Source organism: Callithrix jacchus, chromosome 8 (assembly GCF_049354715.1).
Source record: "Callithrix jacchus isolate 240 chromosome 8, calJac240_pri, whole genome shotgun sequence".
Classification (NCBI taxonomy): Eukaryota; Metazoa; Chordata; class Mammalia; order Primates; family Cebidae; genus Callithrix; species Callithrix jacchus.
The window spans coordinates 138,640,656-138,667,573 of record NC_133509.1 but is presented as its reverse complement, the minus strand read 5'-3'; the positions used below and the strand labels follow the sequence as shown (position 1 = coordinate 138,667,573).

The window sequence follows — 26,918 nt, the reverse complement described above, 5'->3', positions numbered from 1 at the left end:
GCTGGGTGTTTTCCCACCAACTTTTTTTCTAACCTGGATAACAAAAAATATTACTTAATGCCCCAGAGGAGCGAATGGAACCGCGATTGGTTCAGAGCCAACACTTGCGAAAACAGGTTTCCCCGGGCAGCTGTGGCGGGGGAAGAGGAGCTGCCCGTCCCATTGTCCCAGAGTCCCCGCCCCACACTGGGGAGGAGCTGCCAGCCAGGCCTAGGGTGGGGTTGGGAGTTGGCCTGGGGTTGGGGGTGGGGGTAGGTGAGGGCCTTAGGGGTTTAACTACCCTTGGCCTTGAGGGAGGAGGGGAGGCCCTGAGGGGTCCCGGTGGGGAGTGGTTGGGTGAGATTTTCCAGCGGGAGAGAGGCTAACTTGGAGGAGAGATGAGGGCAGGTCAGGCTGGGATGGGAAGGAAGGACTGAGGGGGTGGGGGGCACAGATAACACCTGGCATTTGGCAGCAGTGCCACATGGATCCTAGGGTGGGCCACGGGCCCAGCTTGGACAGGAAGGGAAGTCATGAAATGTGGTCTTCTTGGGGACAGCGTGGCCAAGCAGATGTCAGCACAGAGCCTACAGTGCCCTTTCTTAGGCCTGGATAACGCATGGTGGGCACCAGGGCCATCCGAGACCTTCCTTTCCTCCTCCCAACTCCCACACTTCAAACCTCAACCCAGATGGAAGCCCTTCCCACATCCACTTCCTAGGGGACCGCCCTCCTCCACTTCTGCGGAAGGCCAGCCAGCTTCCCCAGACGGACCACCGGACGCTGAAGACTGTATATCAGCTGTCAGAGTTTCCCCTGGAAACACCAGAGGGCAGAGGGTTTTCCCTCAAGGCCAACAAAAGCCAGACTCGCCCACAGGAAGCTTGACCCCACCTCCCTCCGAAGCCTCCAGCACACTCCTTTCCCTGCTCCTCCCCCTCGCAGCTCCCTGCAGCCCACAACCCAAATTCACCTTCTCCTGGCTCTGTCACAATATCTGGCTTTATTATTATTATTTTTACCGTTATACTATTGAGACAGGGTCTCACTCTTTTGCCCAGGCTGGAGTGTACTGGTACAATCTAGGCTCACTGCAGCCTCAGACTCCTGGGCGCAAACCACCCTCCTAGCTCAGCCTCCTGACTAACTGGGACTATAGGCGCACCCCACCACGCCTGACTACTTTTTGTATTTTGCTGTAGAGACAGGGTCTCCTTATGTTTCCCAGGCTGGTCTTTAACTCCTGGAATCAAGTGATCCTCCTGCTCCAGCCTCCCAAAGTGCTGGGATGACAGGCGTGAGCCACCGCACCCAGCCTGCCCTTACTGTTAAAAATACACTTACTAGTGTTTCAGTTCTTGTTTATCTTCTTCTCCCCTGACCGGCATACAAACTCTGTGAGGACAGGGACCTCACTGTTTTGCTCAAGGCTGTGTCACCAGGGCCTGGACCTGGGTGAGGCACATGGGAAAAAACAATGGAGACCTGTAAATGGAGCCTGCTGGCCCCTGGGCAACAGGTACCTAGACAGCTCCAAGGTGGCAGACTGTGATGGGTGACCCAGGTCTGGGCAGTCTGGAAGAATGTGGTGAGATGCATCAAATTGGCGATCTGGGGAAACCTGCAGAAGGCTTTCATCCCAGCTGTTTGGGAGGCTGAAACCGGCAGATCACCTGAGGTCAGGAGTTCAAGACCAACCTGATCAACATGGAGAAACCCCGTCTCTACTAAAAATACAAAATTAGGCTGGGTGCCGTGGCTCATGCCTGTAATCCTAGCACTTTGGGAAGCCAAGGCAGGCGAATTGCCTGAGCTCAAGAGTTCGAGACCAGCCTGGGCAACACGGTGAAACCCCGTCTCTACTAAAATACAAAAAAACTAGCTGGGTGTGGCAGTGTGCACCTGTAGTCCCAGCCACTCGGGAAGCTGAGGCAGGAGAATTGCTTGAACCCAGGAGGCGGAGGGTGCAGTGAGCTGAGATCGCGCCATTGTACTCCAGCCCAGGCGACAGAGTGAGACTCCATCTCAAAAAAAAACAAAAAACAAAATTAGCTGGGCATGGTGGCACATGCCTGTCATCCCAGCTACTCAGGGGGCTAAGGCAGGAGAATCACTTGAACCTGTAAGGGGGAGCTTGTGGTGAGCCAACATCGCACCACTGCACTCCAGCCTGGGCAACAAGAACTAAACTCCATCTCAAACAAGACAAAACAAAACAAAGCAGGCTTTGATTTTCTGAAGGAAAAGGCAGCACTTCTGCGGGACACACAGAGTGCTTTCTCGAACACAGCGGGTGTAGATGGACAAGGGGGTGTAGATGGACAAGGGCCTGGAGGTAGGGTCTTCAGAGACATAATTAGGTGAAATGAAGTCCTGTGGCTGGGCGCTAATGCAATGTGACTATGACCTATGAAAAGAGAGACACCAGGCAGGGCCACACACAGCAAAAGACCACGGGAGGAGTCCGCAAGAGGGCGGGCATCGGCCAGCCACAGCAAGAGGCCTTGGAAGAGCCCAACAAGTTTAAATTTTTTTATTATTTATTTATTTATTTAATTTGAGGCAGAGTCTCGCTCTGTCACCAGGTTGGAGTGCAGTGGCGCGATCTTGGCTCACTGCAACCTCTGCCTCCCGGATTTAAGTAATTCTTTTGCCTCAGCCTCCCGTAGCTAGGACTACAGATGCGCCACCACATCCAGCTAATTTTTATATTTTAGTAGAGACGGGGTTTCACTATGTTTGCCAGGATGGTCTTGATCTCTTGACCTCGTGATCCACCCACCTCAGCCTCCCAAAGTGCTGGGATTACAGGCATGAGCCACCACGCCCGGCCAAGTTTTTAAAAATATTATTGTAATTTAGTAATAGAGTCACCTGATTCAAAAATCAAACATGAGGCTGGGTACAGTGGCTCACACCTGAAATCCCTGAACTTTGGGAGGCTGAGGCAAGGGATCACCTGAGGTCAGGAGTTTGAGACCAGCCTGGGCAACATGATGAAGCCCTGTCTCAAATAATAATACAAAAAATTAGCTGGGTGTGGTGGCAGGTGCCTGTAATTCCAGCTACTTGGGAGGCTGTCAGAAGAAAAGCTTGAACCTGGGAGGCAGAGACTGCAGTGAGCTGAGATCATACCACTGCACTCCAGTCTGGGCGACAAGAGCAAAACCCCATCTCAAAGAAAAGAAAAGAAATCTAACATGAAATGCAACAGCAGCTGAGAGATGAAGGTCACCATCAACGGTGCTGTGGTGCTGACCATATGTGTCCTTGATACAATTGGACGTGAATGGTGCTGTACCTCTGTGGCCTTTTTCCTGCAAACCTATAACCTCAGTGTAATCATGAGAAAAACAGCACATACATTTCAACTGATGGGCAGTCTACAAAACACCTGATGAGCACTCAAAAGTATCAACGCCTAAAAAACAAGGAAAGCGGGCCCAGCGTGGTGGCTCAGGCCTGTAATCCCAGTACTTTGGGAGGCCGAGGCACGTGGATTACGTGAGTTTGGGAGTTCAAGACCAGCCTGACCAAAATGGAGAAAGCCCATCTCTATAAAAATACAAAATTAGTTGGGCGTGGTGGCGCATGCCTGTAATCACAGCTACTCGGGAGGCTGAGGCAGGAGAATGGCTTGAACCCGGGAATGGAGGTTGCGGTGAGCAGAGATCGCGCCACTGCACTCCAGCCTGGGCAACAAGAGCGAAACTCCCTCAAAAAAAAAGAAACAAAAAACAACAAAAAAGAAAAAAACAAGGAAAGCTGAGAACCTGTCACAGCCAAGAGGAACCTAAGGAACACGACTAAACATCATGTGACGTTCTGAACAAAGGACACTACCTACAAACTCAGCAAACAGAAAATGTATGGACCCGAGTTGATACTGAAGTATAGATATCGGTTTATTAAGTGTAAAAGATGTTCTATACTGATGTAAGATGTTAAAAAATGGGAAAAAACTGGATGGGGAAAGGGGTATCTGGGAACTCTGTATTTCAAACTCTGCAATTTTTCTTTAAATCTAAAACTGTTCTAAAAAAAAAAACTTTGTTTATTTTTATTACTTTTTTGAGATGAAGTTTTGTTCTTGTTGCCCAGGCTGGAGTTCAGTGGCACGATCTTGGCTCACCACAACCTCTGCCTTCTAGGTTCAAGTGATTCTCCTGTCTCAGCCTCCCAAGTAGCTGGCATTACAGGCATGCACCACCATACTTGACTTTAGTAGAGATGGGGTTTCACTGTGTTGGTCAGGCTGATCTTGAACTCCTGTCCTCAGGTGATCTGCCTGCCTTGGCCTCCCAAAGTGCTGGGATTACAGGCGTGAGCCACTGTGCCCAGCCTAATAAAGTTTATCTTTAAAAAAGTGATAGTGAAAAGCCTCACCCTGATTTCTGACCCTTATCTACCCAGTTCCCAATGCAAAGTGTGTGTTTTATTAGTGTTTTTAAAAATATCGCTTTATTAGTGTTCTCTGGATTTGTCCAGAATTTCTTCGTGCCAATATGAATATATTCTGATCTCCTTCCTAATGGATTTTTAAAAATGTTTTTAAAGAGTATTTAATTTTTTTTAATTTTATTTTTTTAATTAAAATAGAGATGGAGGTCTTGCTATGTTGCCCAGATTGGTCTCAAACTCTTGGGCTCAAGTGATCTTCCTGTCTTGACCTCCTAAAATGTTGGGGTTACAGGCGTGAGCAATCATGACCAGCCTTTATTTTTATTTTTATTTTGAGACAGAGTCTCGCTCTGTTGTCAAGGCTGAGGTGCAGTAGCACAATCTCAACTCACTGCAACCTCTGCTTTCAAGGGTTGAGATTTTCCTGCCTCAGATTCCTGAGAAGCTGAAATTACAAGTGCCCCCCACCATGCCCAGCTAATTTTTTTTTTTTTTTTGAGATGGAGTCTCGCTGTGTTGCCCAGACTAGAGTGTAGAGACTTGATCTCGGCTCACTGTAACCTCCGCCTCCTGGGTTCAAGTGATTCTCCTGCCTCAGCCTCGTGAGCAGCTAGGACTACAGGCATGTGCCACCATGCAATATGCCCTCCTCAGCCTCCCAGAGTGCTGGGATTATAGGAGTGAGCCACCATGCCCAGCCATGCCTAGCCTTTAATCTTTTTTTTTTTTTTTCCTGAGGCACGGTTTATGTTGCCCAGGCTGGAGTGCAGTGGCATGATCTTGGCTCACTGCAGCCTCTAACTCCTGGGCGCAAGTGAACCTGTTGCTTCAGCCTCCTGAGTAGCCAGGACCACAAGTGAGCTCCTATGCCTTGTAATTTTTATTTATTTATTTATGAGATGAAGTCTTGGTCTGTAGCCCATGTTGGAGTGCAATGGTGCGATCTCAGCCCACTGCAACCTCCATCTCCCAGGTTCAAACAATTATCCTGCCTCAGCCTCCCGAGTAGTTGGGACTATAGGCATATGCCACCATGCCCGGCTAATTTTGTATGTTAGTAGAGACGGGGTTTCATAATGTTGGCCAGGCTGATCTCCAACTCCTGACCTCGTGATCCATCCACCTTGGCCTCCCAAAGTCCTGGGATTACAAGCATGAGCCGCCCTGCCCAGCCCCTTTAATCATTTTCAATGTATTTCAAACATAAAAGTACAATGCAGCCCAAAATATCCAGCATCCAGGTTCAAATGTTATCAAGAATTTGCCGTGTATGTCTCAGCTATTCCTGCCTCACTTTCTTTCCCTCTGGCTGAATTGTTTTTAAATGAATTGCAGACCCTTTACACAGGCTAGGATGCATCTCTGAAAAATATGAATGGGTTCTTCCGTAACTCTAATGCCTATATCCCTCTTTTTTTGAGATGGGAGTCTTGCTCTGTCACCTAGGCTGGAGTACGTGGTGTGATCTTGGCCCACTGCAACCTCCCTCTCCCAGGCTCAAGCGATTCTCCTGCCTCAGCCTCCTGAGTAGCTGGGAGTACAGGCACTTGCCACCACGCCTGGCTAATTTTCATATTTTTAGTAGAGATGGGGTTTCACCATATTGGTCAGGCTTGTCTTGAACTCCTGACCTCATGTTCCATCCACTTCAGCCTCCCAAAGTGCTGGGATTACAGGTGTGAGCCACTGTGCCCGGACATTTTTTTTTTTTTTTTAAGAGATGGGGGAATCTCACTATGTTGACCATGCTGGTTTTGACCTCCTGGCCCCAAGCAATCCTCCCATCTTGGCCTCCCAAAGTACTAGGGTTACAGGTGTGAGCCACTGCACTCCACCATAAACGGCGATTCCTGATGGTCCTCTTTCGAACTTCAGTCTGGGTAATGAGGAGACGCAGAAGGGCTTTACAGGGTGGGGCTGTGTGTGCTCCAGGAAGATGGAAGGCAGGAGCTTGTGGGGAATGGTAGGGGCATGGAGTAACAAATGAGCTTGGTCCAGGTGGGAGGTGATGGGCCGATGCCTGGAGGTGGCAGGCTGGGTGGAGAGGAGTGGGACCAGCAGGAAGGCCTTGAGGGGGAGCTGACCAGCCTGCCTCAAATGGACCCCTGCCTGGAGGATACAGGGGGGTTTCGGTGTGAGGCAGGGTAGCTGCCACTGTCTGTGCCCACAGGTCCTGCAGGAAAGAGGGAGGCCCTTGTGCCAATACGCCCCTTCCTGGGAGAGCAGGCTCATTTACCCCAGGGGGTCACCTCTCTGAAGAGCCTTGGCAAAACCTGTCTTTGGTCAGGCTTCGTGGGCCAGAAGTACCCCTTGGCGACTAAGGGACATCAGCTGTCAAAGCTGGGGAAACCAAGGCCCCACAGGAGGTCAGAAGCAGAGAAACTAGAATTAGAACTCAGGTATGTCTCTGACTCCCAGCCTCGGATCATTATCTAGATTATGTAGGGCTTCCTCCTCTCTCCAAACCCTGCTCCCAGATGAGGGGTGTCGTTAGCCATTCATGCCCAGGTGTGGGTAAGTTTCAACATCCCAGGGACTTCTGTATACTAAACCTGCTTGCTAATCACCACCCCACTACAGAATGCTATTTATGGAACAGCTACCACGTGCCACAAGTTGTGCTGGGAGTTTTCCATCCCTCGCATCCGAACAAGCCCCCCCACTTCCCGACGCGAGGCAAGCACTATCATCCCTACACTCTCCCATCACAGATACAAACACACTACAATGCAGAAAAGATGGGGCTTATTTAGGATCCCAGGCGAGGGTGTGACAGAGGCGGTGCTGAACCCAGTCCGTCTAACTGGAAAGTCCGCACTGTCAAACACCAGCCCCAGTGGCCTCTGAGGGACAGGGGTGGCTCCCCAGGAATGGGCTGGTGGGAGCTCCCCGGCCTCCTCCCGTGCTCTGCCCCCACTCTGCAGCAGCCAGAAGCCTCTCCGAGAACCAGGCAGGCTCCAGACTGACCCTGACCCCGCGGCGGCCTTGTCCCCAGGGCGGCTTACGCCTTGTGTCTGGGGCCATCCGCAGACCTGCCCTTCTCATGCCCGTGGGGGTTCGGTGCTGCGGCGGGGAGCACCTTGGCCCGCGGCTCTGCACTCCGCCGGGGTCCGGGCGAATGGCACCATGTGGGGGGCCCCGGACGGTTGCCTGCCCTCCTGGCAGCCTCTGCTGAGGGTCTGCTCAGGGCCCTGCCCGGGGCTCTGTCACTTGGGCGCTCAGGTCCGAGGGGGCGGGGTCTCCGGAGACCCGGGCTCTAGGGACGGGGTTCGGACCCTGCCCGGGGACGCTGGACAGCGAGGGATGCTGGCGCAGGTGAGCACAGGTGGGCGCAGGTGGGCGCAGGCGTCTAGGCGTGAGCTCGCTCGGGCGAAGGCCAGGACTTGGGAGCCCGGCGTGGGGGTGGGGACGCGGCCCCGGGAGCCGCGGAAGACGCCAGCGGGGAAGCAGCTGCCGACCGAGGGCGCCGGGCCGGGGCTGGTTCCGAGCGCGCGGCACCGGGTCACGTGCCCGCTCCGGGGGGCTCCCCCGCGCCCCTCCCACCGGCCTCCAGGCCGCAGCCCCACTGGGCGCCCGGAGCCGGGGGTCACGCCGCGGTCAGAGCGCGGGCGCGCGCTGTCGCCGCAGGGACGCGCCCCGCCCACTGTCGACCTCCAGGAGCCCAGGTTCGAGTCCCGGCCCTGCCGTGATCCGCAGCGGGACCAGGCCCGACCCTTTCCTGTCCGGCCTCCGTCCTCACAGCGTCCGCGGTCTTCCGGAGTCGGGGCTCACGCAGGGGCGGGGCGGCCACTGGAGTCCACAGTGCGCCCGCCCCTCCCCCGCCGCCGGGAGCGCGGACGCGCACGCACCTGGCCGCCGCCGAGAGCGAGGGTGGCGGGCGGAGCCAGGAAGGCCCGCCCTTTCCCCGCCCCGCGCCCTCTCGGCCAATCAGAGGGAACGACGGGACCCGTGCGGGGCGTCGCGCTGGGGGCGGGGCCTGCGGGGGCTGAAGAGCGAGAGGGAGGGCGGGCCAGAGGCGGTAGGGCTGGGGCTGGGGCTGAGGCGGCGGCCGGGTGTCCGGGTGTCCGGGTGTCCGGGACAGCGACGCAGCGCGCCCGCGCCCGCGACAGGGCCGGCGAAAGCCCCGCAGCCGCCGCCTCGCCGCGGCCAGGTCGGAGAGCAGGGCGGCGGGCGCGCGGCCTTAGAAGGCGGCCGGAGCGGCGGGCACAGCTCAGCGCGGAGCGTCCTGTCAGGCGGCGGCCGGGGGCGCCGCGGACTCGCGCCGCGATGATGCCGGTGGGTGCGGGCGGGCGGGCGGCGGTGGCTTCCTCCACGGGCCGCCGGCCAAGCCTTCTTCCTCCCACGGCTCCCAGCCCCCGCGGGCCGGTGCGAGGCCGGGCGGGCGGGGAAGGAAGTGGCTGGGCGGGCGCGCCCGGCCGCGGCGCCCCCCGGGCGGGCAGGTGGGGCGGCGCCGGGCTGTCAGCGCGGGGCGGGGGCCGCCTGCGGGCCCTTCCTGCTCGGCCTCCCCGGCCGCGGGGCCGCGGGGACTGCCGGGGAGAGAAGCAGATGCTTTTGGAGCCGGTCACCCCCTCGGTCCCCTCCGGCGCGCGGTCGGACGGTGGGGCCGGTCCCGTGGGTGGCGCGGCTGTGACCCGCCTGAATCGAACGTGCTGGGGTCGCGCTGGGAGTCGGCGGGGTGGGCGCCCGCGCCCGCAGTTCCCACGCTCGGCACCCGCGTTCCCGTGGCCTTCGCGGTTGACTGAGGACGGTGCCGAGTGCACGGATTTGGAGAGCCATCTTAGGAATCCCCTTTTCCCGTGTCCGCAGTGTTGCTTCGTTTTCCTGCAGCTGGTTTGTTCTCCGTGTTCTGAAGGTTGAACGAGGCTCGTTTGTAGTGGCGGTGCCTTTGTCCTGCCCTTAAGGACGCTTTCGCCTGCAAAGACATTGGCCATTAAATGTGCCATCGTCCCACCGACCCTTCCCTTTACCTGTGATCTAAATAGGAGGGGATGCCGAATTCTGATTTTTTAAAAATTGGCTTTTTGGGAGGTAAGCATCAGGACTTAAGAAAAAACGTGGCACCGATCGTCCCCAGTTGGGGAGGCACTGGTTTTCTGAGTGCCTATGGAGTAGGTAAAATGCTCAAACACGTTTATAGTAAAGTCACACAATCCGTTTTTTAACCTACAATACTAGTTTGCAAATCACATTTCACAGGAAAGTACAATTTCTCTGCATTTTCTACTTGAATGTTGCTATGCTGCAACCAAGGACGTTTCGATTGGATTCCACCCCCTTTCATTGCCTTTCTCTCGATAATCTCTTCTCCCCGTTTCAAACTCATTTCAGCATGTTTTGTAACTGGTTTTCAGTGTTTTCCAAGTCTTAAGGTTTGCTCTACTTGATCCTTAGATCTTTCTTTAGTATTAGGCTTGTTGGGTTTCTAAGTATTTGGTTTTAAATGAGTAAGTGTCTTGTAATAGAATGGGATGAACATCAGAAGATCTGGGGTCAAACCCTGGTTCTCCCACTTTTTCGCTATGTGACCTTGAACAAGTCAAGGTCTTTGAGCCTGGAATTGCCTCCAAAGTAGGGATAAAAATATACCAATATCTGAGAGCTGTCTTGAGGATCACATAGGATGACGTGTCCAAAAGTGCTTGCTGAACAGACTGTCATGCAGATATTGTTAATGTGGCTTTTAATTTTTAATTTTTAATTTTCATCTCTGTAAATAAGGCATTTGGAAACTTCCCTCCTTTTATTTATCTTATTTTTATTTATTTATTTTTTGCAGCCCCAGCTGTTGCAGGAAACTTCCCTCCCAAATTCTCACTGGCTAGATTTTGAAAGGCATTATGGTGTTTGAGAATTTGAAAGTAGTTTTAGTTAAATCCTGTAATAGTGGATCGATGCATTGATACTATGGTGGCATTGAAGTATATCTAGAAAAATTTTGGCTGGCTTCATTGTATAATGCTTAATTATAAATATCCTGCTAAGAAACTTGGTTTACATTTTCCATATGATTCATTCAGACATTTTACTTCTATTCCACGTAATTAGAGTTTTGAGTTCCTACCTTAACAGGTTTCCTTTTTAACAAGTTTATTTAGCTGGCAGTTGGGACATTTCTTCAAATTTCTCAAAACAATAAAATACTGTTTTTTTTTTAATTGTTGTTATCTGTTTAAAACACGTTGCTTTTGTTTGCCTTTTAGAAACATACGGTATTTCTCTTAGACTCTGTTTTATGACTTTTACTTTTGTATTTCCTTCATGATCTCTAAAAATACTACCTGTGGGCCTGAGTCCTTCTTCTGTTAACACAGTTGGAGTTGGTTATAAATTTAGTAGGAGTTTTCAGAAATGCCATTCTTACTTGGTAGTATCTTTTTTTCTCTTTTTTAATTTAAATTTTAATTTTTAGTTCACCTGGGTGCAGGTGGGCTAAGGCCAAAAAGGGCGTTAGCCACGTGGTGGTATCTTAAACTGTGTATCCAAAGTGTAAATAAGATTTTCCTCAATTTACTGTGTATTTGGTATTCCTCATCATGCTGAATCATTAAAGGAAAGTTGGATCGTATTTTCAGTTTGTGTAGAGTAGCACTGTCCAATAAAATCTAAAGCAAGCCACAAATGCAGTTTTAAATTTTGTGGTAACTACATGAAACAGGTTGATAAAGTATTAATTTTAACAATATTTTTTATTAACTCAGCATATCCAAAATATCACTTTAATGTGTAATCAATATGAAAACATCACTAATGAGATATTCGATATATTTTTTGGTACTAAGTGTTTGAAATTTGGCATAAATCTGGTGACAGTTTGGATTTTACAGCACACGTCAGTTCATACTAGCACATTTCCAGCGCTAAATAGCTACAAGTGTTAGTGGCTACCATGTTGGACAACGTAGGCTTAGAGTATATTTTATTTTATTTGAAAATTGGTAGTATATAATGTCTGTGGTAACTTTTTTTTTTTTTTTTTTGGAGATGGAGTCTCACACTGTTGCCCAGGCTGTAGTGCAGTGGTACAATCTCAGCTCACTGCAATCACCATCTCCTGGGTTCAAGCACTTCTCCTGCCTCAGCCTCCTGAGTAGCTGGGACTACAGGCATAAACCACCATGTCAGCTAATTTTTTTGTATTTTTAATAGAGACGGGGTTTCACTATGTTGGCCAGGATGGTCTTGATATCCTGGCCTCGTGATCTGCCTGTCTTTGCCTCCCAAAGTCCTGGGATTACAGGCGTGAGCCACTGTGCGCAGCCTTTTCTTTTTTGAGATGGTGTCTCACTCTGTTGCCCAGGCTGGAGTGCAGTGGCAGGATCTCAACTCATTGCAACCTCCACCTCCTGGGTTTGAGCTATTCTGCCTCAGCCTCCCGAGTAGCTGGAACCACAGGCACATGGCACTGCACCTGGCTAATTTCTGTATTTTTAGTAGAGACGGGATTCACCATGTTGCCCAAGCTGGTCTTGAATTTCTGAGCTCAAGTGATCCGTTCACCTCAGCCTTCCAAAGTGCTGGGATTATAGGTGTGATCCAACCTCCCACCCCACACCTGGCCTTTCCACTTTTAAACTAAATTATATTTTGGGATTTTCTCTTATGGAAAATAGTTTTCTGATATCTGTAGTTACTCACCTTTTTATCAATGTTTTTGTCAATGGATGACATTTTAAAAATGTTTTCCCAGGAAGAAAGGATCATTTAAATAACGTTCTTCAGTTAGTCCCTAAGATCTGGGCCTGCAATCATTTAGGCCATACATTTACAACTTTGACAGAAGAAGGAATTTTAGTAAAAGTGGAGAGCCCAATTCAGGTTATAGAAGGGATGAAAACTGCCTTGACTTGGCATGTATATCTATATATATAATTTTTTTTCTTTTCTTGAGATAAGAGTCTTGTTCTGTAGCCTAGGCTGGAGTGCAGTGGCAGAATCTCAGCTCACTGTAACCTCTGCATCCCCAGCTCAACTCATTCTGGTGTCCCAGCCTCTGGAGTAGCTGAGACTACATATGCATGCCACCAAGCCTGCCTAATTTTTTGTAACTTTTGGTAGAGGCAGGGGTTTTGCCATGTTGGCCAGGCTGATCTCGAATTCCTGGCCTCAAGTGATCTGCCTGCCTCAGTCTCCCAAAGTGCTGGGATTACAGGCCTGAGTCACCATGCCCGGCCAGGGTACTTTTTATTTTCCAAAAGAATAGTGAGTCAAGAAGTGTTCTGTAGCTCTGAAGTGTGTTTTCTTCATAAAGAAGACACTCTGGGCTGGGTGTGGTATAATCCCAGCACTTTGGGAGGCTAGAGGCAGGGGGATCACCTGAGGTTGGGAGTTCAACACCAGCCTGGCCAGAATGGGGAAATCCCATCTCTACTAAAAATGCAAAAATTAGCCAGTTGTGATGACTCATTCCTGTAATCTCAGCTACTCAGGAGGCTGAGGCAGGAGAATTGCTTGAACCCAGAAGGCGGAGGTTGATGAGCCAGTCAATGACGCCCAGGCTAGATTGCGCCATTGAACTCTAGCCTGGGCGACGAAAGCAAAACTCTGTCTAAAAAAAAAAAAGTCTGCACTCTGGGCTGGGCTTGCTGCAGTGGCTCATACCTGTAATCCCAGCACTTTGGGAGGCCGAGGTGGGCAGATCACAGTCAGAAGTTGGGGACCAGCCTGGCCAATATGGTGAAACCCTGTCTCTACTAAAAATAAAAAATTAGCCAGGCATGGTGGTGGGTGCTTGTATTCCCAGCTACTTGGGAGGCGGAGGCAAGAGAATTGCTTGAACCTGGGAGGTGGAGGTTGCAGTGAGCCAAGATCGTGCCACTGCACCCCAAGTTGGGTGACAGAACGAGACTGTCTCAAAAAAAAAGAAGGCTCTTTGGTGGTGGAGTTTGGTAACGTTAGCAGTGCGACACCTAACTTCCATGAGATGCTGCAGAGCGTGGCTATGATTCTACTGATGTCTGTACAAGAAGCTCTTTCAGCATGTTTACCCCAAGGGTATGGATGACATCAATTTTATTTTTAATATTTAGCTTTCATTAAATATTTACTTATTCTAGGTATTCATTTTCTTCCCAACTATGTAGAAACATTTTGAGGTACTAGAATAGGTTTTTCTCTTCTTTAAATAAACAACTGGCTGGGCCTGGTGGCTCACACCTGTAATCCTACCACTTTGGGAGGCCAAGGTGGGTGGATCACAAGGTCAGGAATTCAAGAACAGCCTGTCCAATACAGTGAAACCCTGTCTTTAATAAAAATACAAAACCAAACAAAAAAATTAGCTGGGCATGGTGGTGCATGCCTGTAGTCCCAGCTACTCAGGAGGCTGGCAGGAGAATGACTTGAACCTGGGAGGTAGAGGTTACAGTGAGCCAAGAAGCAGAGGTTGCTGTGAGCCAAGATCACGCCACTGCACTCCAGCCTGGGCAACAGAAAGAGACTCCATCTCAAAAAATAAATAAATAAGATAAACAACTGACATGTAATTGACGACAAAATCCTGAATGGGAAATAGGGTTATTATTCCTACTCGTTAATGAAGACCTTTGGATTTAATCTCTTCGGGCCTCAGTTTCTCACCTGTCAAATGAGTTGGGTGTAGTAATTTTCAGACATTTGCGGTTGGTTGGATAGCTGATTTAGGCAGATACTTGTATGAAGTTCTCTAAGATTCACATTGCTTGCATCAAAGGTTCAGGCAACTTGACACTTGTTTTGGCAGCCTTTAGTAAACTCTTTCATTTCCCAAACATCTTTTACGATAGAGCATATAGTAAAAGCTCAGTAAATGTTTGCTATTAATTTTTAATTAGTAATTAAGTGACTTGATAAGCTTGATTTTACAGCCTAATTTAGTTAACAGACACCAAAGACTGGACTATTTTTTAAAATGTTTTTCTTTTTTTCTTTTGAGATGGAGTCTCGATCTGTCACCTAGGCTGGAGTGCAGCGGTGTGATCTTGCTTACTACAATCTCTTGTGGTAAGAGATTACCCTGCCGGGTTCAAGTGATTCTCCTGGCTCAGACTCCTGAGTAGCTGAGACTACTGGTGCCACCGCCACAGCTGGCTAATTTTTTTGTATTTTAGTATAGATGGGGTTTCACCATGTTGGCCTGGCTAGTCACCAACTCCTGACTTTAAGTGATCTACCTACCTCGGCCTCTCAGAGTGTTGGGATTACAGGCATGAGCCACTGCACCCAGCCTAAAAAATTTTTTTAATTGATAATATTTCTATATGTTTCTGAGGTATATGTGATATTTTGTTACATGCACAGAATGCGTGATGATCAAGTCAGGGTATTTGGGATATCCATTGCTTCTAGCACTTATAATTTCTATGTGTTGGGAAAATTTCAATAGCTCTCCTAGCTGTTTTGAAATATACAATACATTGTGTCCTTTATTTATTTTTTTGAAATGGATTCTCTGTCACCCAGGCTGGGGTACAGTGGTGTGATCTCAGTTCACTGCAGCTCCGTCTCCCGGGTTCAAGTGATTCTCCTGCCTCAGCCTCCCTAGTAGCTGGGATTATAGGAGTGTGCTACCATGCCCAGCTAATATTTTTGTATTTTTAGGAGAGAAAAGGTTTAACCATGTTGGCCAAGCTGGTCTTGAATTCCTGACCTCAAATGATCTGTCTGCCTCAGCCCCTCAAAGTGCTGGAATTACAGACATGAGCCACTGCACCTGGCCTGGACCAGATTTTTTTTTTTTCTTTGAGATGGAGTTTTACTGTTGTTGCCCAGGCTAGAGTGCAATGGCACAATCTTGGCTCATTGCAACCTCTGCCTTCTGGATTCAAGCAGTTCTCCTGCCTCAGCTTCCCTAGTAGCTGGGATTACAGGTGCCCACCACTACGCCAGGCTAATTTTTGTATTTTGAATAGAGATAGGGTTTGTCCATGTTGGCCAGGCTGGTCTCAAACTCCTGACCTCGTGATCCACCCACCTCAGCCTCCCATAATGCTGGGATTACAGCTGTGAGCCAGTGCACGCAACATTTTTTTTTTAAGTGTCTACTTTCTTTAAAACAAAAATCACATATAATAGTGCCATTTAAGATAATTTGTTTGTGGCCTTGGACTACTCAAAAATTTCTAAAAGGAAAAGCAAAGTCTCAATGATACAAAAATGTGTATATAAAAGCTTTTTTTGGCTGGGCACAGTGGCTCATGCCTGTAACCCCACCACTTTGGGAGGCTAGGGTGGGAGGATACCTTGAGGCCAGGAGTTTGAGACCAGCCTGGGCAACATAGGGAGTAAATAAAAAAAAAAACAAAAAACTAGCCGGGCGTGGTGGCAAGTGCCTGTAGTCCCAGCTACTGAAGAGGCTGAAGTGGGAGGATCACTTGGATCACTTGAGCCTGGGAGGTTGATGCTGCAGTGAGCTGTGGTCATGCTGCTGCACTTCAGCGTGGGTGACCGAGCGAGACTCTGTCCCAAAGAAAATAAAAAGGGTCCCAAGGTAAATGTTTTTGATAAAAAGGTGTATTTTCCACCTGGAGTTTGGGGACAACTCCGTTTTAAATGTAAATGTGTTAAATGTATTTTCTTAATTCCTTTCTCAGCATCCTACTCTGAACGGTTTTAGGAATCACAGTTTCTTAGGATTTTTAGCAAAATAGGAACTTAAAATATCACTGGGTTATTGTATTGAAGTTATATAACTGGTTGTCAACATGCATTTGTATGTGTTTGCACAGATGGAGAATAGTTTCTCAGCAAAAGTGTGGTGAGATTTTGGTGCCTCGAAGTGCTGTTGTCATAGTTATTTCACAAACTGTGGTTCTAGGGCTAAACAGAGGAATGGCGGTAATCAGATTCTCTTGTGACACTTTCTTGGCTTGATTGCTTTGCTTTATTTCCCTGCACAGATAGCTGTATAACTGTTGTTCAGACTAATTGGTAAGCAAAAGCTGCTGTTGCTGGATTTTGTAAAGTAAAAATCTTTGGTGACATCATTTAGAACAATATAGAACTGGAAAAATTTGGTCATTTTCATTAAAATTAATGCCATTTGAAATATTAATATACAGTTCAGTACAAGATCTTGTTAGTGGCACTATTGGTGTGTTTAGAGAAAATGTTAGCTTAGGTTTCAGCAGAGTCATGATTTATGCCACACGTTGTGATTGTAATTATCAAAGCTCAGAAAATGCAAAGGCCGCGTGGTAGGAGCACAACCAGCATGCTGGAGGGACAAAATAGGCCCGTGTGGCAGGAGCAGAGCGAGTGAGGGGGAGGCGGAGGAGGTGAAGTCAGAAAGGTACTGGGGAGAGTAGTGTAGGATGGATCTTGTAGGGCCTTAGAGGCCATTGTAATGACCAAGGGGATGGAGATTTCTTTTTATCGGAAATGAAACGCAGTGGTCTGTTGATCGCATCATAGGTAGTTCTGAGTAGCAGGCATTGCCTAGGTGACTTTACCATAGCAGGTAAGTGCAGACCCTCACATTGTTCTGCCTAAGTGTGGATGCTGGCATCGCCGCTTACGGGCTCTCTGACCTTAAAGTTCCTTGACCCTTCATTTCCTTGTCTGAGTTGAGCATAATTAGTAACCTTCCATTGTTGGTATGAGAGTCGATGCATTACTGCAGTGAAAGTTGCCTGGCATGTAGTAAATGCTTAGTAAATATGTTATTTGTAAACTATTATTTCCTCTGGAAAGCTTTTACCGTCTCTGCTTTTGCCAACTCTACCATCAGAAGTGCCGACCCTGCCGTGCCTTTTTCTGGGGAGGGGGATATGGTATAATTCATATGCTATAAAATTCACCTTTTAGTGTATACAGTTCATTGGATTTTAGTGTATGCTTGAGGTTGTACAGCTATTGCCACTGTCTAATTTAAGATTGTTTTACCTGGAGTGTCTTTGCAGTACTTGTCTTAGTTGTGGTCTTCAACATTTGTGTGCCTGGTTGATTCTGTTTCTTGTCCTAGACTGTGAGCTCATGAGAGCAGGAGCTTTCTTGTTTTGTTTGCCATTATAACACTGCCACTTAGCCTAATGACTGGCACATAGTTGGTGCTCAGTAAATATTTGTTGAATGAAGAAAGATATGATGTGGAAGGTCATGTTGAGCCCCATTGTGAAGAGCTGTATGTGTGTGTGTGTGGTAACAGAGTTGGGCTTGATTCTGTACAGATCAAATGTTTTTATTGTTGTTATTTTATTATTTTTTTGAGATGGAGTCTCTGCGCAGACTGGAGTGCAGTGGCATGATCTTGGCTCACTGCAATCTCTACCTCCTGGGTTCAAGCGATTCTCCTTCCTCAGCCTCCTGGATACCTGAGACTACAGGTGTGTGCCACCAGGCCCCGGTAATTTTTGTATTTTTACTAGAGACAGGACTTTGCCATATTGGCCAGGCTGGTCTGAACTCCTGACCTCAGGTGATCTGTGCACCTCAGCCTCTCAAAGTGCTGGGATTACAGGCATGAGCCACTGTACCCAGCCTATTTTATTCTTTTCTTTGAGACAGAGTCTCACTCTATCGCCCAGGCTGGAGTGCAATGGCACAATCTCGGCTCACTGCAACCTCCGCCTCCTAGGTTCAAGCAGTTCTCCTGCCTCAGCCTCCCAGGTGGCTGGGACTACAGGTGTGTGCCACCACACCCAGATAATTTTTGTATTTTCAGTAGAGATGAGGTTTCACCATGTTGGCCAGGCTGGTCTTAAACTCCTGACCTCAGGTGATCTGCCTGCCTCGGCCTCCCAAAGTGCTGGGATTACAGGTGTGAGCCACCATGCCTGGCCAGAAACCACCAAACGTTTTTAAAAAGTGGAGTGATAGAGTCAGATTTGTATGTTAGGAAAATAATTCTAGAGCCAGAATTATTGGAGGATAGATGGTTGGTGCAGTAAGGGAGATTAAAAATAAACAGGAAGGGTAGTTAGGAAACAAATTGTTGTAGGCCTGACTTTGAGGACCTGAAGAAGAGAAAGGTCCACTTGATAGGCAGTAAGTAGATCTGATGGAGAGTGTGTGTGTATGTGCGTGTGAGGGAGTGAGTGCTTGCATGTGTGGACATGTAACTGTGTGTGAGAGAGAGGAAGGAAGGAAAGAAGGAAGGAGCATAACTGGAATTGAGGATAACAGGTTTATTGCTTCAGCAGCCAGGCTTGCCTTTTCTTTAAGATAGAAGATACTGCTTGAGAAGGAATACGTTTAAAGAGTTGTGAGGAGAGGCCGGGCGCGGTGGCTCAAGCCTGTAATCCCAGCACTTTGGGAGGCCGAGGCGGGTGGATCACGAGGTCAACAGATCGAGACCATCCTGGTCAACATGGTGAAACCCCGTCTCTACTAAAAATTACAAAAAATTAGCTGGGCACGGTAGCGCATGCCTGTAATCCCAGCTACTCGGGAGGCTGAGGCAGGAGAACTGCCTGAACCCAGGGGGCGGAGGTTGTGGTGAGCCGAGATCGCGCCATTGCACTCCAGCCTGGGTGACAAGAGCGAAACTCCGTCTCAAGAAAAAAAAAAAAAAACAGTTGTGAGGAGAATAATGAGTTTTATTTTGGCTGTGCGAAGCTTGAGATAGATGCCTGCCATGTCCAGAAAGATGTTACCCTTAAATCTTAAGGTTAAATAAATAGTTAAATTAGAAAAAGTTTGCCTGTGTTCAGTGGCTTTAATGTTGTGGGTTAATTGCTGCCTGGGCATTTGCAACACCCACACACATCCTCCCTGTGTTGCCAGTTTGCCTGAGAAGCATCACCCTGAGCCCACTGGACCAAGGTTCTCAGGACAGAGACTGGACTCACTTTGTCCATCTTTGTGCTCCAAGCACCTGGCAGAGTTTATATATACACTTTTTGTAGAAGTATAATTTCTGTTTGTGTTGATTTCTTACGTTCTGCTTTTTACTCAGTTGCATATTTGTGTTTCCATCTAATGACATTCTTGAACATAGTATCAGTAAATAATAGTCGACGTCACAAATTATCAAAGTACAAACAGATTTTTGCGGTAGAGCTAGAACTTGTGACAGGAAACACAGATGTGAAAGTGTAGAGCATACTGGTTGTTAGCAAGTCCAGAGCTGAGACTGTATATTCTGGCTTTGCCTCTTACTAACTCTGACTTTGCACAATTTTTTTTTTTTTTTTTGAGGCGGTCTCGCCCTGTTGCCCAGGCTGAAGTACAATGGCCTGATTTCAGCTCACTGCAGCCTCTGCCTCCCAGGTTCAAGCAATTCTCCTGCCTCAGCCTCCAGAGTAAGCTGGGATTACAAGTGCTTCAGGCTGAGGTGGGTGGATCACCTGAGGTCAGGAGTTCAAGACCAGCCTGGCCAACATAGTGAAACCCTGTCTACTAAATATACAAAAATTAGCTGGGCATGGTGGTGCATGCCTGTAATCCCAGCTACTTGGGAGGCCAAGGAAGGAGAATTGCTTGAACCCAGGAGGTCGAGGTTGCAGTGAGCCGAGATTGTGCCACTGCACTCCAGCCTGCACGACAGGAGGGAGACTCCATCTCAAAAAAAAAAAAAAAAAAAAAAATACCACCGTATTTCATAATGCTGTTAGGATTGTTAGTTGCTTAGAGCATTATCTGTTACTATATGTAATAAGTAGTCGGGGGGTGTGGTGGCTCACACCTATAATCCCAGCACTTTGGGAGGCCGAGGTAGGCAGATCACTTGAGGTCAGGAGTTCAAGAGCAGCCTGGCCAACATGATAAAACCTTGTCTTTACTAAAAATAGAAAAAAATTAGCCGGGCATGGCAGCAGGTGCCTGTAATCCCAGCTATCTGGAAGGCTGAGGCAGGAAAATTGCTCTAACAGAGGTTGCAGTGAGCTGAATCGTGCCACTGCACTCCAGCCTGGACACCAAGACTCTATCTTAAAAAAAAAAAAAAAAAAAAAAAAAAGTCACTAGGCCAGGTGCCATGGGTTACCTCTGCAATTCTAGCACTTCAGGAGACCAAGGTAGAAGGATCGCTTGTGGCCAGGAGTTTGACACTAAACAGGGGAGCATAGTGAGACCCTGTCTTTATTAAAAAAATAAATAAATAAATAATTAGCAGGACATAGTGGCCTGCCTTTGTAGACCCAGCAACTCAGGAGGCTAATACAGGAGGGTTGCTTGAGCCCAGGAAGTTGAGGCTACAGTGAGCTATGATCACACCACTGTACTTCAGCCTGGGCAGCAGAGCAAGACCCCATCTCTTTTTTTTCTATTTAAAAAAAAAAATTTAATTTTTTATTTTACTAATTTTTTTAATAGAGATGGGGTTTCTCCGTGTTGGTCAGGCTGGTCTCAAACTCCTGACCTCAGGTAATCCACCCGCCTCGGCCTCCCAAAGTGCTGGGATTATAGGCGTGAGCCACCGCACAGGGCCTGAGACCCCATTTCTTTAAAAAATAAAATAAAATAAAATGCTGGGGGCAGTGGCTCATGGCCAGCACTTTGGGAGGCTGAGGCAGGAGGATTGCTTGAGCCCAGGAGTTCAACACCAGCCTGGGCATTATGGCAAACCCCATCTCTACCAAAATAATACAAAAATTAGCTGGGCATGGTGGCTCACACCTGTGTTCCCAGCTACTCAGGAGGCTAAGGTAGGAGGATCCCTTGAGCCTGGGAGGTGGAGGTTGCAGTGAGCCATCTTCATGCCATTGCACTCGAGTCTTGGCAACAGATCCTGTCTTTAAAAAAAAAAAAAAAAAAAAAGAGAGCACATGTTTACCAAGTACTTTTTCTCCAGCCATCATAAGACTTCTTGGCAGATAAGATTCAGTCAGAAAAGGATCACACTGACCCTGTTACTCTGAGGCAGAGTGCTTGTGCTCTTCATGCTGAGAGAAGCTACGTGGTAATTACAAAATCTGTTAAGTTAATAGAACAGCGAGAAAATAGTTTGCTTTTCTTAGAAATTGAAGTTTAGCTGGGCGCGGTGGCTCATGCCTGTAATCCCAGCCCTTTAGGAGGCCAAGGTAGGTGGATCACCTGAGGTCAGGAGTTGGAGACCAACTTGACCAACATGGGGAAACCCTGTCTCCACTATAAATACAACAAAAATTAGCTGGGAATGGTGGTGGGCACCTGTAATCCGAACTACTTGGGAGGCAGAGGCAGGAGAATAGCTTGAACCTGGGAGGCAGAGGTTGCAGTGAAGTGAGACTGTGCCATTGTACTCCAGCCTGGGCAGCAAGAGTGAAACTCCATCTCGGGGGCGGGGGAGGGGGGAAGGCCGGTATGGTGGCTCATGCCTGTAATCCCAGCACTTTGGGAGGCTGAAGTGGGTGGATCATGGGGTCAGGAGATCGAGACCGTCCTGGCGATGGTGAAACCCCGCCTCTACTAAAATACAAAAAATTAGCCGGGTGTGGTGGCGCACGCACCTGTAGTCCCAGCTACTCAGGAGGCTGAGGCAGGGGAATCACTTGAATCTGGGAGACGGAGGTTGCAGTGAGCCGAGATTGTGCCACTGAACTCCAGCCTGGCGAAAGAGCAAGACTCCATCTCAAAAAATAAAGAAAGAAATTAAAGTTTACCTTCCCTGTGCAGTGCTTTCTGTTATCCAGACCTGACTTAGAGCCAGAATAAAGTTCACTTCATGCAGTGTTCGGTCAGCTGAAAAGCTCATTTCCTGTTTTGTGGTCCCGCCCTCAGTGGTACCTTCCATCTTGTATGAAACGCCCCTCCCCTTCCTGTGCTTTATTCCTCTTTGTAGTATTTTTTGAGACAGAGTCTACTCTGTCATCCAGGCTGGAGTACACCGGCGCAATCTCGACTCACTGCAACCTACGCCTGCCGGGTTCAAGCAATTCTCATGCCTCCCAAGCAGCTGGGACCACAGGTGTGCACCACCATGCCCAGCTAATTTTTTTGTATTTTCATTAGAGATGGAGTTTTCGCAATGTTGGTCAGGCTGGTCTCAAACTCCTGGCCTCAAGTGATCTGCCTGCCTCGGCCTCCCAAAGTGTTGGGATTACAGGTGTGAGCCCCTGCACCCAGCCAATTCCTCTTTGTAGTACTTATATTGGCCTGCTGTTTATTTGTGGAAGCACCATGAAAGCAGACTTTTTCTTTTCCCACTGCAGTATCCTTGGCACTTAGAACATTGCAGGTTTCTGGTAGGCATTTGATATGTACTTGCTTACTGAATGAACTCAGCATGCCTTTAGGATGCACTGATTACATGCTGGGTCTGCCTTTGCTTTTGGTGAGCTCATATTGTGGAGAACAATCATGTAACCAAAAAAAAAAAGTCATTCCAAAAGATAAAAGTCAGAATATAAGGTGCAGCGGAGTACAGTGGCAGAGAGGTCTTCTCAACCTCAAGATGTTGGGAGGGTTCACAGAGGAGGTGATGTTTGAGTGGGATTTGGAAGATTGAAGAAGGAGTGAAGGTGATGGGGAAGGGCTTTTTGGTAGAAAGTTGTTTTTTTGTTTTGTTTTGTTTTGAGAAAGAATCTCTGTTGCTCAGGCTAGAGTGCAGTAGTACTGTGTCTGCTGACTGCAGCGTCTCCTGGGTTCAAGGAATTCTGCCTCAGCCTCCTGAGTAGCTGGGATTATAGGCACCCAGCACCAGGCCTGGCTAATTTTTAAATATTTTTAGTAGAGATGGGGTTTCATCATGTTGGCCAGGCTGGTCTGAAACCCCTGACTTCAGGTGATCCACCCTCCTTGGCCTCCCAAAGTGCTGGGATTACAGACATGAGCTACCGTGCCCAGCCCTCCCATCCTTTTTTTTTTTTTTTTTTTTTTTGAGATGGAGTCTCGCTCTGTCATCCAGTGCAGTGGCACGATCTCTGCTTCCTGGGCACAAGCCATTCTTATGCCTCAGCCTTCAGAGTAGCTGGGATTACAGGTGCATACCACACACCCAGCTAAATTTTATATTTTAGTAGAAATGGGATTTCACCGTGTTGTCCATGCTGGCCTCAAACTTCTAACCTGAGGTGGTCCACTCACCTGAGTCTCCCGAATAGCTGGGATTACAGGCACCCATCATTGTGCCCAGCTAATTTTTGTATTTTTAATAGAGACTGGTTTCACCGTGTTGGCCAGGCTGGTCTTGAACTCCTGACCTCGGGTGATCCGCCTGCCTCAGCCTCCCAAAGGGCTGGGATTATAGCCATGAGCTACCATGTCCAGCCAATGGATCTTAAGCTGAGATGTAAAGTGCTCCAATTTTAGTTAAAATTCGTACCTCTAAGTGTCTGGAGGTGAAGAGAGTAGTCTTTTCCAATAGTCAAGGCAGAGAAGGGTCTCTGAGTGATCAAAATAGTTGGGAAAGAACCTGGCATTGAAGCTGAATTCAGTTTGTTGACCTCCTCAATCCTTCACATAACCTTTATTCTTACATGTTACACAGTTCCAATTTACCTGGCTTCTAAGCCATTAGAAGCTGTATCTGAGGTTGCTAGAGGGGTAGTCGTTGGCAGACAGACTGGCTGGAGATTGTGGTCTCATGCTGGAAATCATACAGAGGTAGAGCTTCAAGCACAACCTGAGGTTGAGGTCTGAGGGTGGGCAGCCTGACCATAGTCAATCCAAGGATAGTCACAATTACAGATGACACATTACGCATAGGGTAGTAGTTAAAGTTCCTCATGATGACCGAGTCATCAAGAAAACAGTAAATAATACCAGTGATGTAGACAGCAACTGGAAACATTCTAGATGAGCTGTGTGCAATAGATGGTTTTTTTTTGTTTGTTTTTATTTTTTTTGAGAGCTAAGATCTTGCGTTGCTGCCCAGGCTGGAATACAGTGACAGGCTCACTGTAACTTTAAACTCCTGGGCTCAAACAATCCTCCTGCCTTAGCCTCCTGAACAGCTGGGACTACAGGTATACACCACCATCCCTGGCTAATTTTTAATTTTTTTTGAGAGCCACTGTGCCCAGCTGCAGTTTTCTAGGAGCCACATTAAAAAGGCAAAAGAGGCCGAGAGTGGTGGCTCATGCCTGTAATCCCAGAACTTTGGGAGGCCAAGGCGGGTGGATCACTTGAAGTCAGGAGTTCAAGACCAGACTGGCCAACATAGTGAAACCCCGTCTGTACTAATAATACAAAAATTAGCCAGACATAGTGACACGTGCCTGTAATCCCAGCTGCTGGGGAAGCTGAGGCATGAGAATCACTTGAACTTGGGAGGCAGAGATTTCAGTGAGCTGAGATTGTACCACTGCACTCCAGCCTGGGTGACAGAGTGAGACTCTGTCTAAAAAAAAAAAAAAAGGGTAAAAAAAGGGTTAAAAAATGAAGTTGAAATTAATTGTAACATTTTATTTAATGATATAAAAAAATACTTGAGGCCAGATGCCATGGCTCACAAATGTAATCTCAGCACTTTGGGAGGCCGAGGTGGGCGGATCATGAGGTCAGGAGATCAAGACCAACCTGGCTAACACGGTGAAAGCCCATCTCTACTAAAAATATAAAAAATTAGCTGGGTGTGGTGGTGGGCACTTGTAGTTTACTCAGGAGGCTGAGGCAGGAGAATTGACTGAACCTGGGGAAGTGGAGGTTGTAGTGAGCTGAGATCGTGCCACTGCAGTCCAGCCTGGGTGACGGAGTGAGACTCTGACTCAAAAAAATATGTGTGTGTGTGTGTGTGTGTGTGTGTGTGTGTATGTGTTGAATATGTAGTTAACATTGAAACATCATTAATGAACTGTTTTGCATTCTTTTCTTCATACTAATTAGGTCTCTCAAATTTCAGAACATATGTATGTGGTAGAACTCAATTTGGCTTAACCATACCCCAGGTTCTCAGTAGCCATGTGTGCCAGTGGCCATTACATGTACAATACAGTTTCAGATTTTGCCTGAGATGGAAGGCATTCATCTTCCATCGCAAGGATTGAAGATGTAAACCCCCAGCCATTCTCAAGGATTATAGATGGCTGGGGTTTTATTATAGTAGTTTTGGGTTATGAATACTTGCTTTTATGTTTGGACAACTATTGGGAGGCAATAAAGAGTGCAGATTTTGGAACAGACTATCTGGGTTTGAATCTCAACTCTGTCATTTCCTAGCCATGTAATACTGAATGAGTTAACTTAATTCCCTGTGTCTCAGTTTCCTCATCTGTAAAATAAGGGTCATAGTAGTACCTCCCTCATTAGGTTTTATGAGTTTTAAATGAGTTGTTACATATGAAGAACCTGTAAGAGGCTGGGCTTGGTGACTCATGCCTGCAATGCCAGCACTTCGGGGAGCCAAGGTAGGGGGAATCACCTGAGGTCAGGAGTTTGAGGCCAGCCTGGCCAACTTGGGGAAACCCCTTTTCTACTAAAAATATAAAAATTAGCTGGGTGTGGTGGTATGTGTCTGTAGTCCCAGCTACTCAGGAGGCTGAGGCAGGAGAATCATTTGAACTCAAGAGGCAGAGGTTGCAGTGAGCTGAGATCGAACCACTGTACTCCAGATCTGGGCGACAAAGTGGGACTTCTTCTCAAAAATCAAATAAAAAAAATAGAAAAATTAGCTGGGCATGGTGGCACACACTTGTAGTCCCAGCTACTCTGGAGGCTGAGGCAGGAGAATTGCTTGAACCAGGAAGTTGGAGGTTGTAGTGAGCCAAGATCGCACCATTGCACTCCAGCCTGGGCGACAAAAGTGAAACTCTGTCTCGAAAAAAAAAAGAACCTATAACAGGGCTAGTCACACTGGCTCATGCCTGTAATCCTAGTACTCTGGGAGGCCAAGAAAGGAGGATCACTTGAGGCCAGGAATTCTAGAACAGGCTAGGCAACATAGTGAGACTCTGTCTCTACAAAATATTAAAAAAGGCTGGGCACGGTAGCTCATGCCTGTAATCCCAAGACTTTGGGAGGCCGAGGCAGGCAATTCACCTGAGGTCGGGGTTTAAGACCAGCTTGGCCAACGTGGTGAAACTCTATCTCTACTAAAAACACAAAAAAATTAGCTGGGTGTGGTGGCCCACACCTCTAGTTCCAGCTACTCTGGAGGCTGAGGCAGGAGAATCACTTGAACCCAGGAGGCAGAGGTTTCAGTGAGCTGAGATTGTGCCACTGCACTCCATCCTGGCCACAGAGCAAGACTATGTCTAAAAAAAAATAAATTAAAAATTAAAAAAATATTAGCGTGGTGTGGTGATGCTCATCTGTAGTCCCCAGATACTTTAGAGGCTGAGGTGGGAGGAATGCCTGAGCCCAGGAGATTGAGGCTGCAGCCAGCTGTGATCCTATCACTGCACTCCAGCCTGGGTGGCAGAGAGAGACCCTTGTGAATACTAACTATACAATATAGATGTATGTTGTTATCCTCAAAATGTTTATTATCTCTAAAATGTTCGGCTGGGTGTGGGTGGCTCACTCCTGTGTTCCCAACATTTTGGTAGGCCAAGGCAGAAGGGTTGCTTGAGGCCAGGAGTCTGAGACCAGCCTGGGCAACATAGAAAGGACCTTGTCTGTATTAAAAAAAATTTTTTTTAAATATTAAATGATTTTGATTCAATACAGTTCAAAGACATTCTTGCTTTAGAGATTACTTAATTTCAGATAGGCATCTAGCAAGTTTTCACAGGTGAAGAAAATGCAAAGGTGTCATGTTGTGAGGA

At 47.9% G+C, this 26,918-nt stretch overlaps 1 protein-coding gene across 10 annotated transcripts in view; it reads left to right on the top strand.

Moving 5' to 3' along the window:
* The first annotated feature begins 7,215 nt into the window (after positions 1-7,215).
* The window catches only part of PPP1R13B (protein phosphatase 1 regulatory subunit 13B), a 121,032-nt gene continuing 101,329 nt past the window's right edge, over positions 7,216-26,918 (top strand). For 3 of the 10 annotated variants that reach the window (XM_035261637.3, XM_035261635.3, XM_035261634.3), the window contains exon 1: positions 7,216-7,695. In XM_035261637.3, coding sequence (XP_035117528.2) covers positions 7,507-7,695 — 189 coding nt within the window. In that variant the 5' untranslated portion in view covers positions 7,216-7,506. Of the gene's footprint in view, positions 7,696-7,931; positions 8,046-8,391; positions 8,656-8,775; positions 9,409-26,918 lie in introns of those variants that run through there. The other 7 variants (XM_078335820.1, XM_035261638.2, XM_035261636.2 and 4 more) reach the window with 3 other exon arrangements.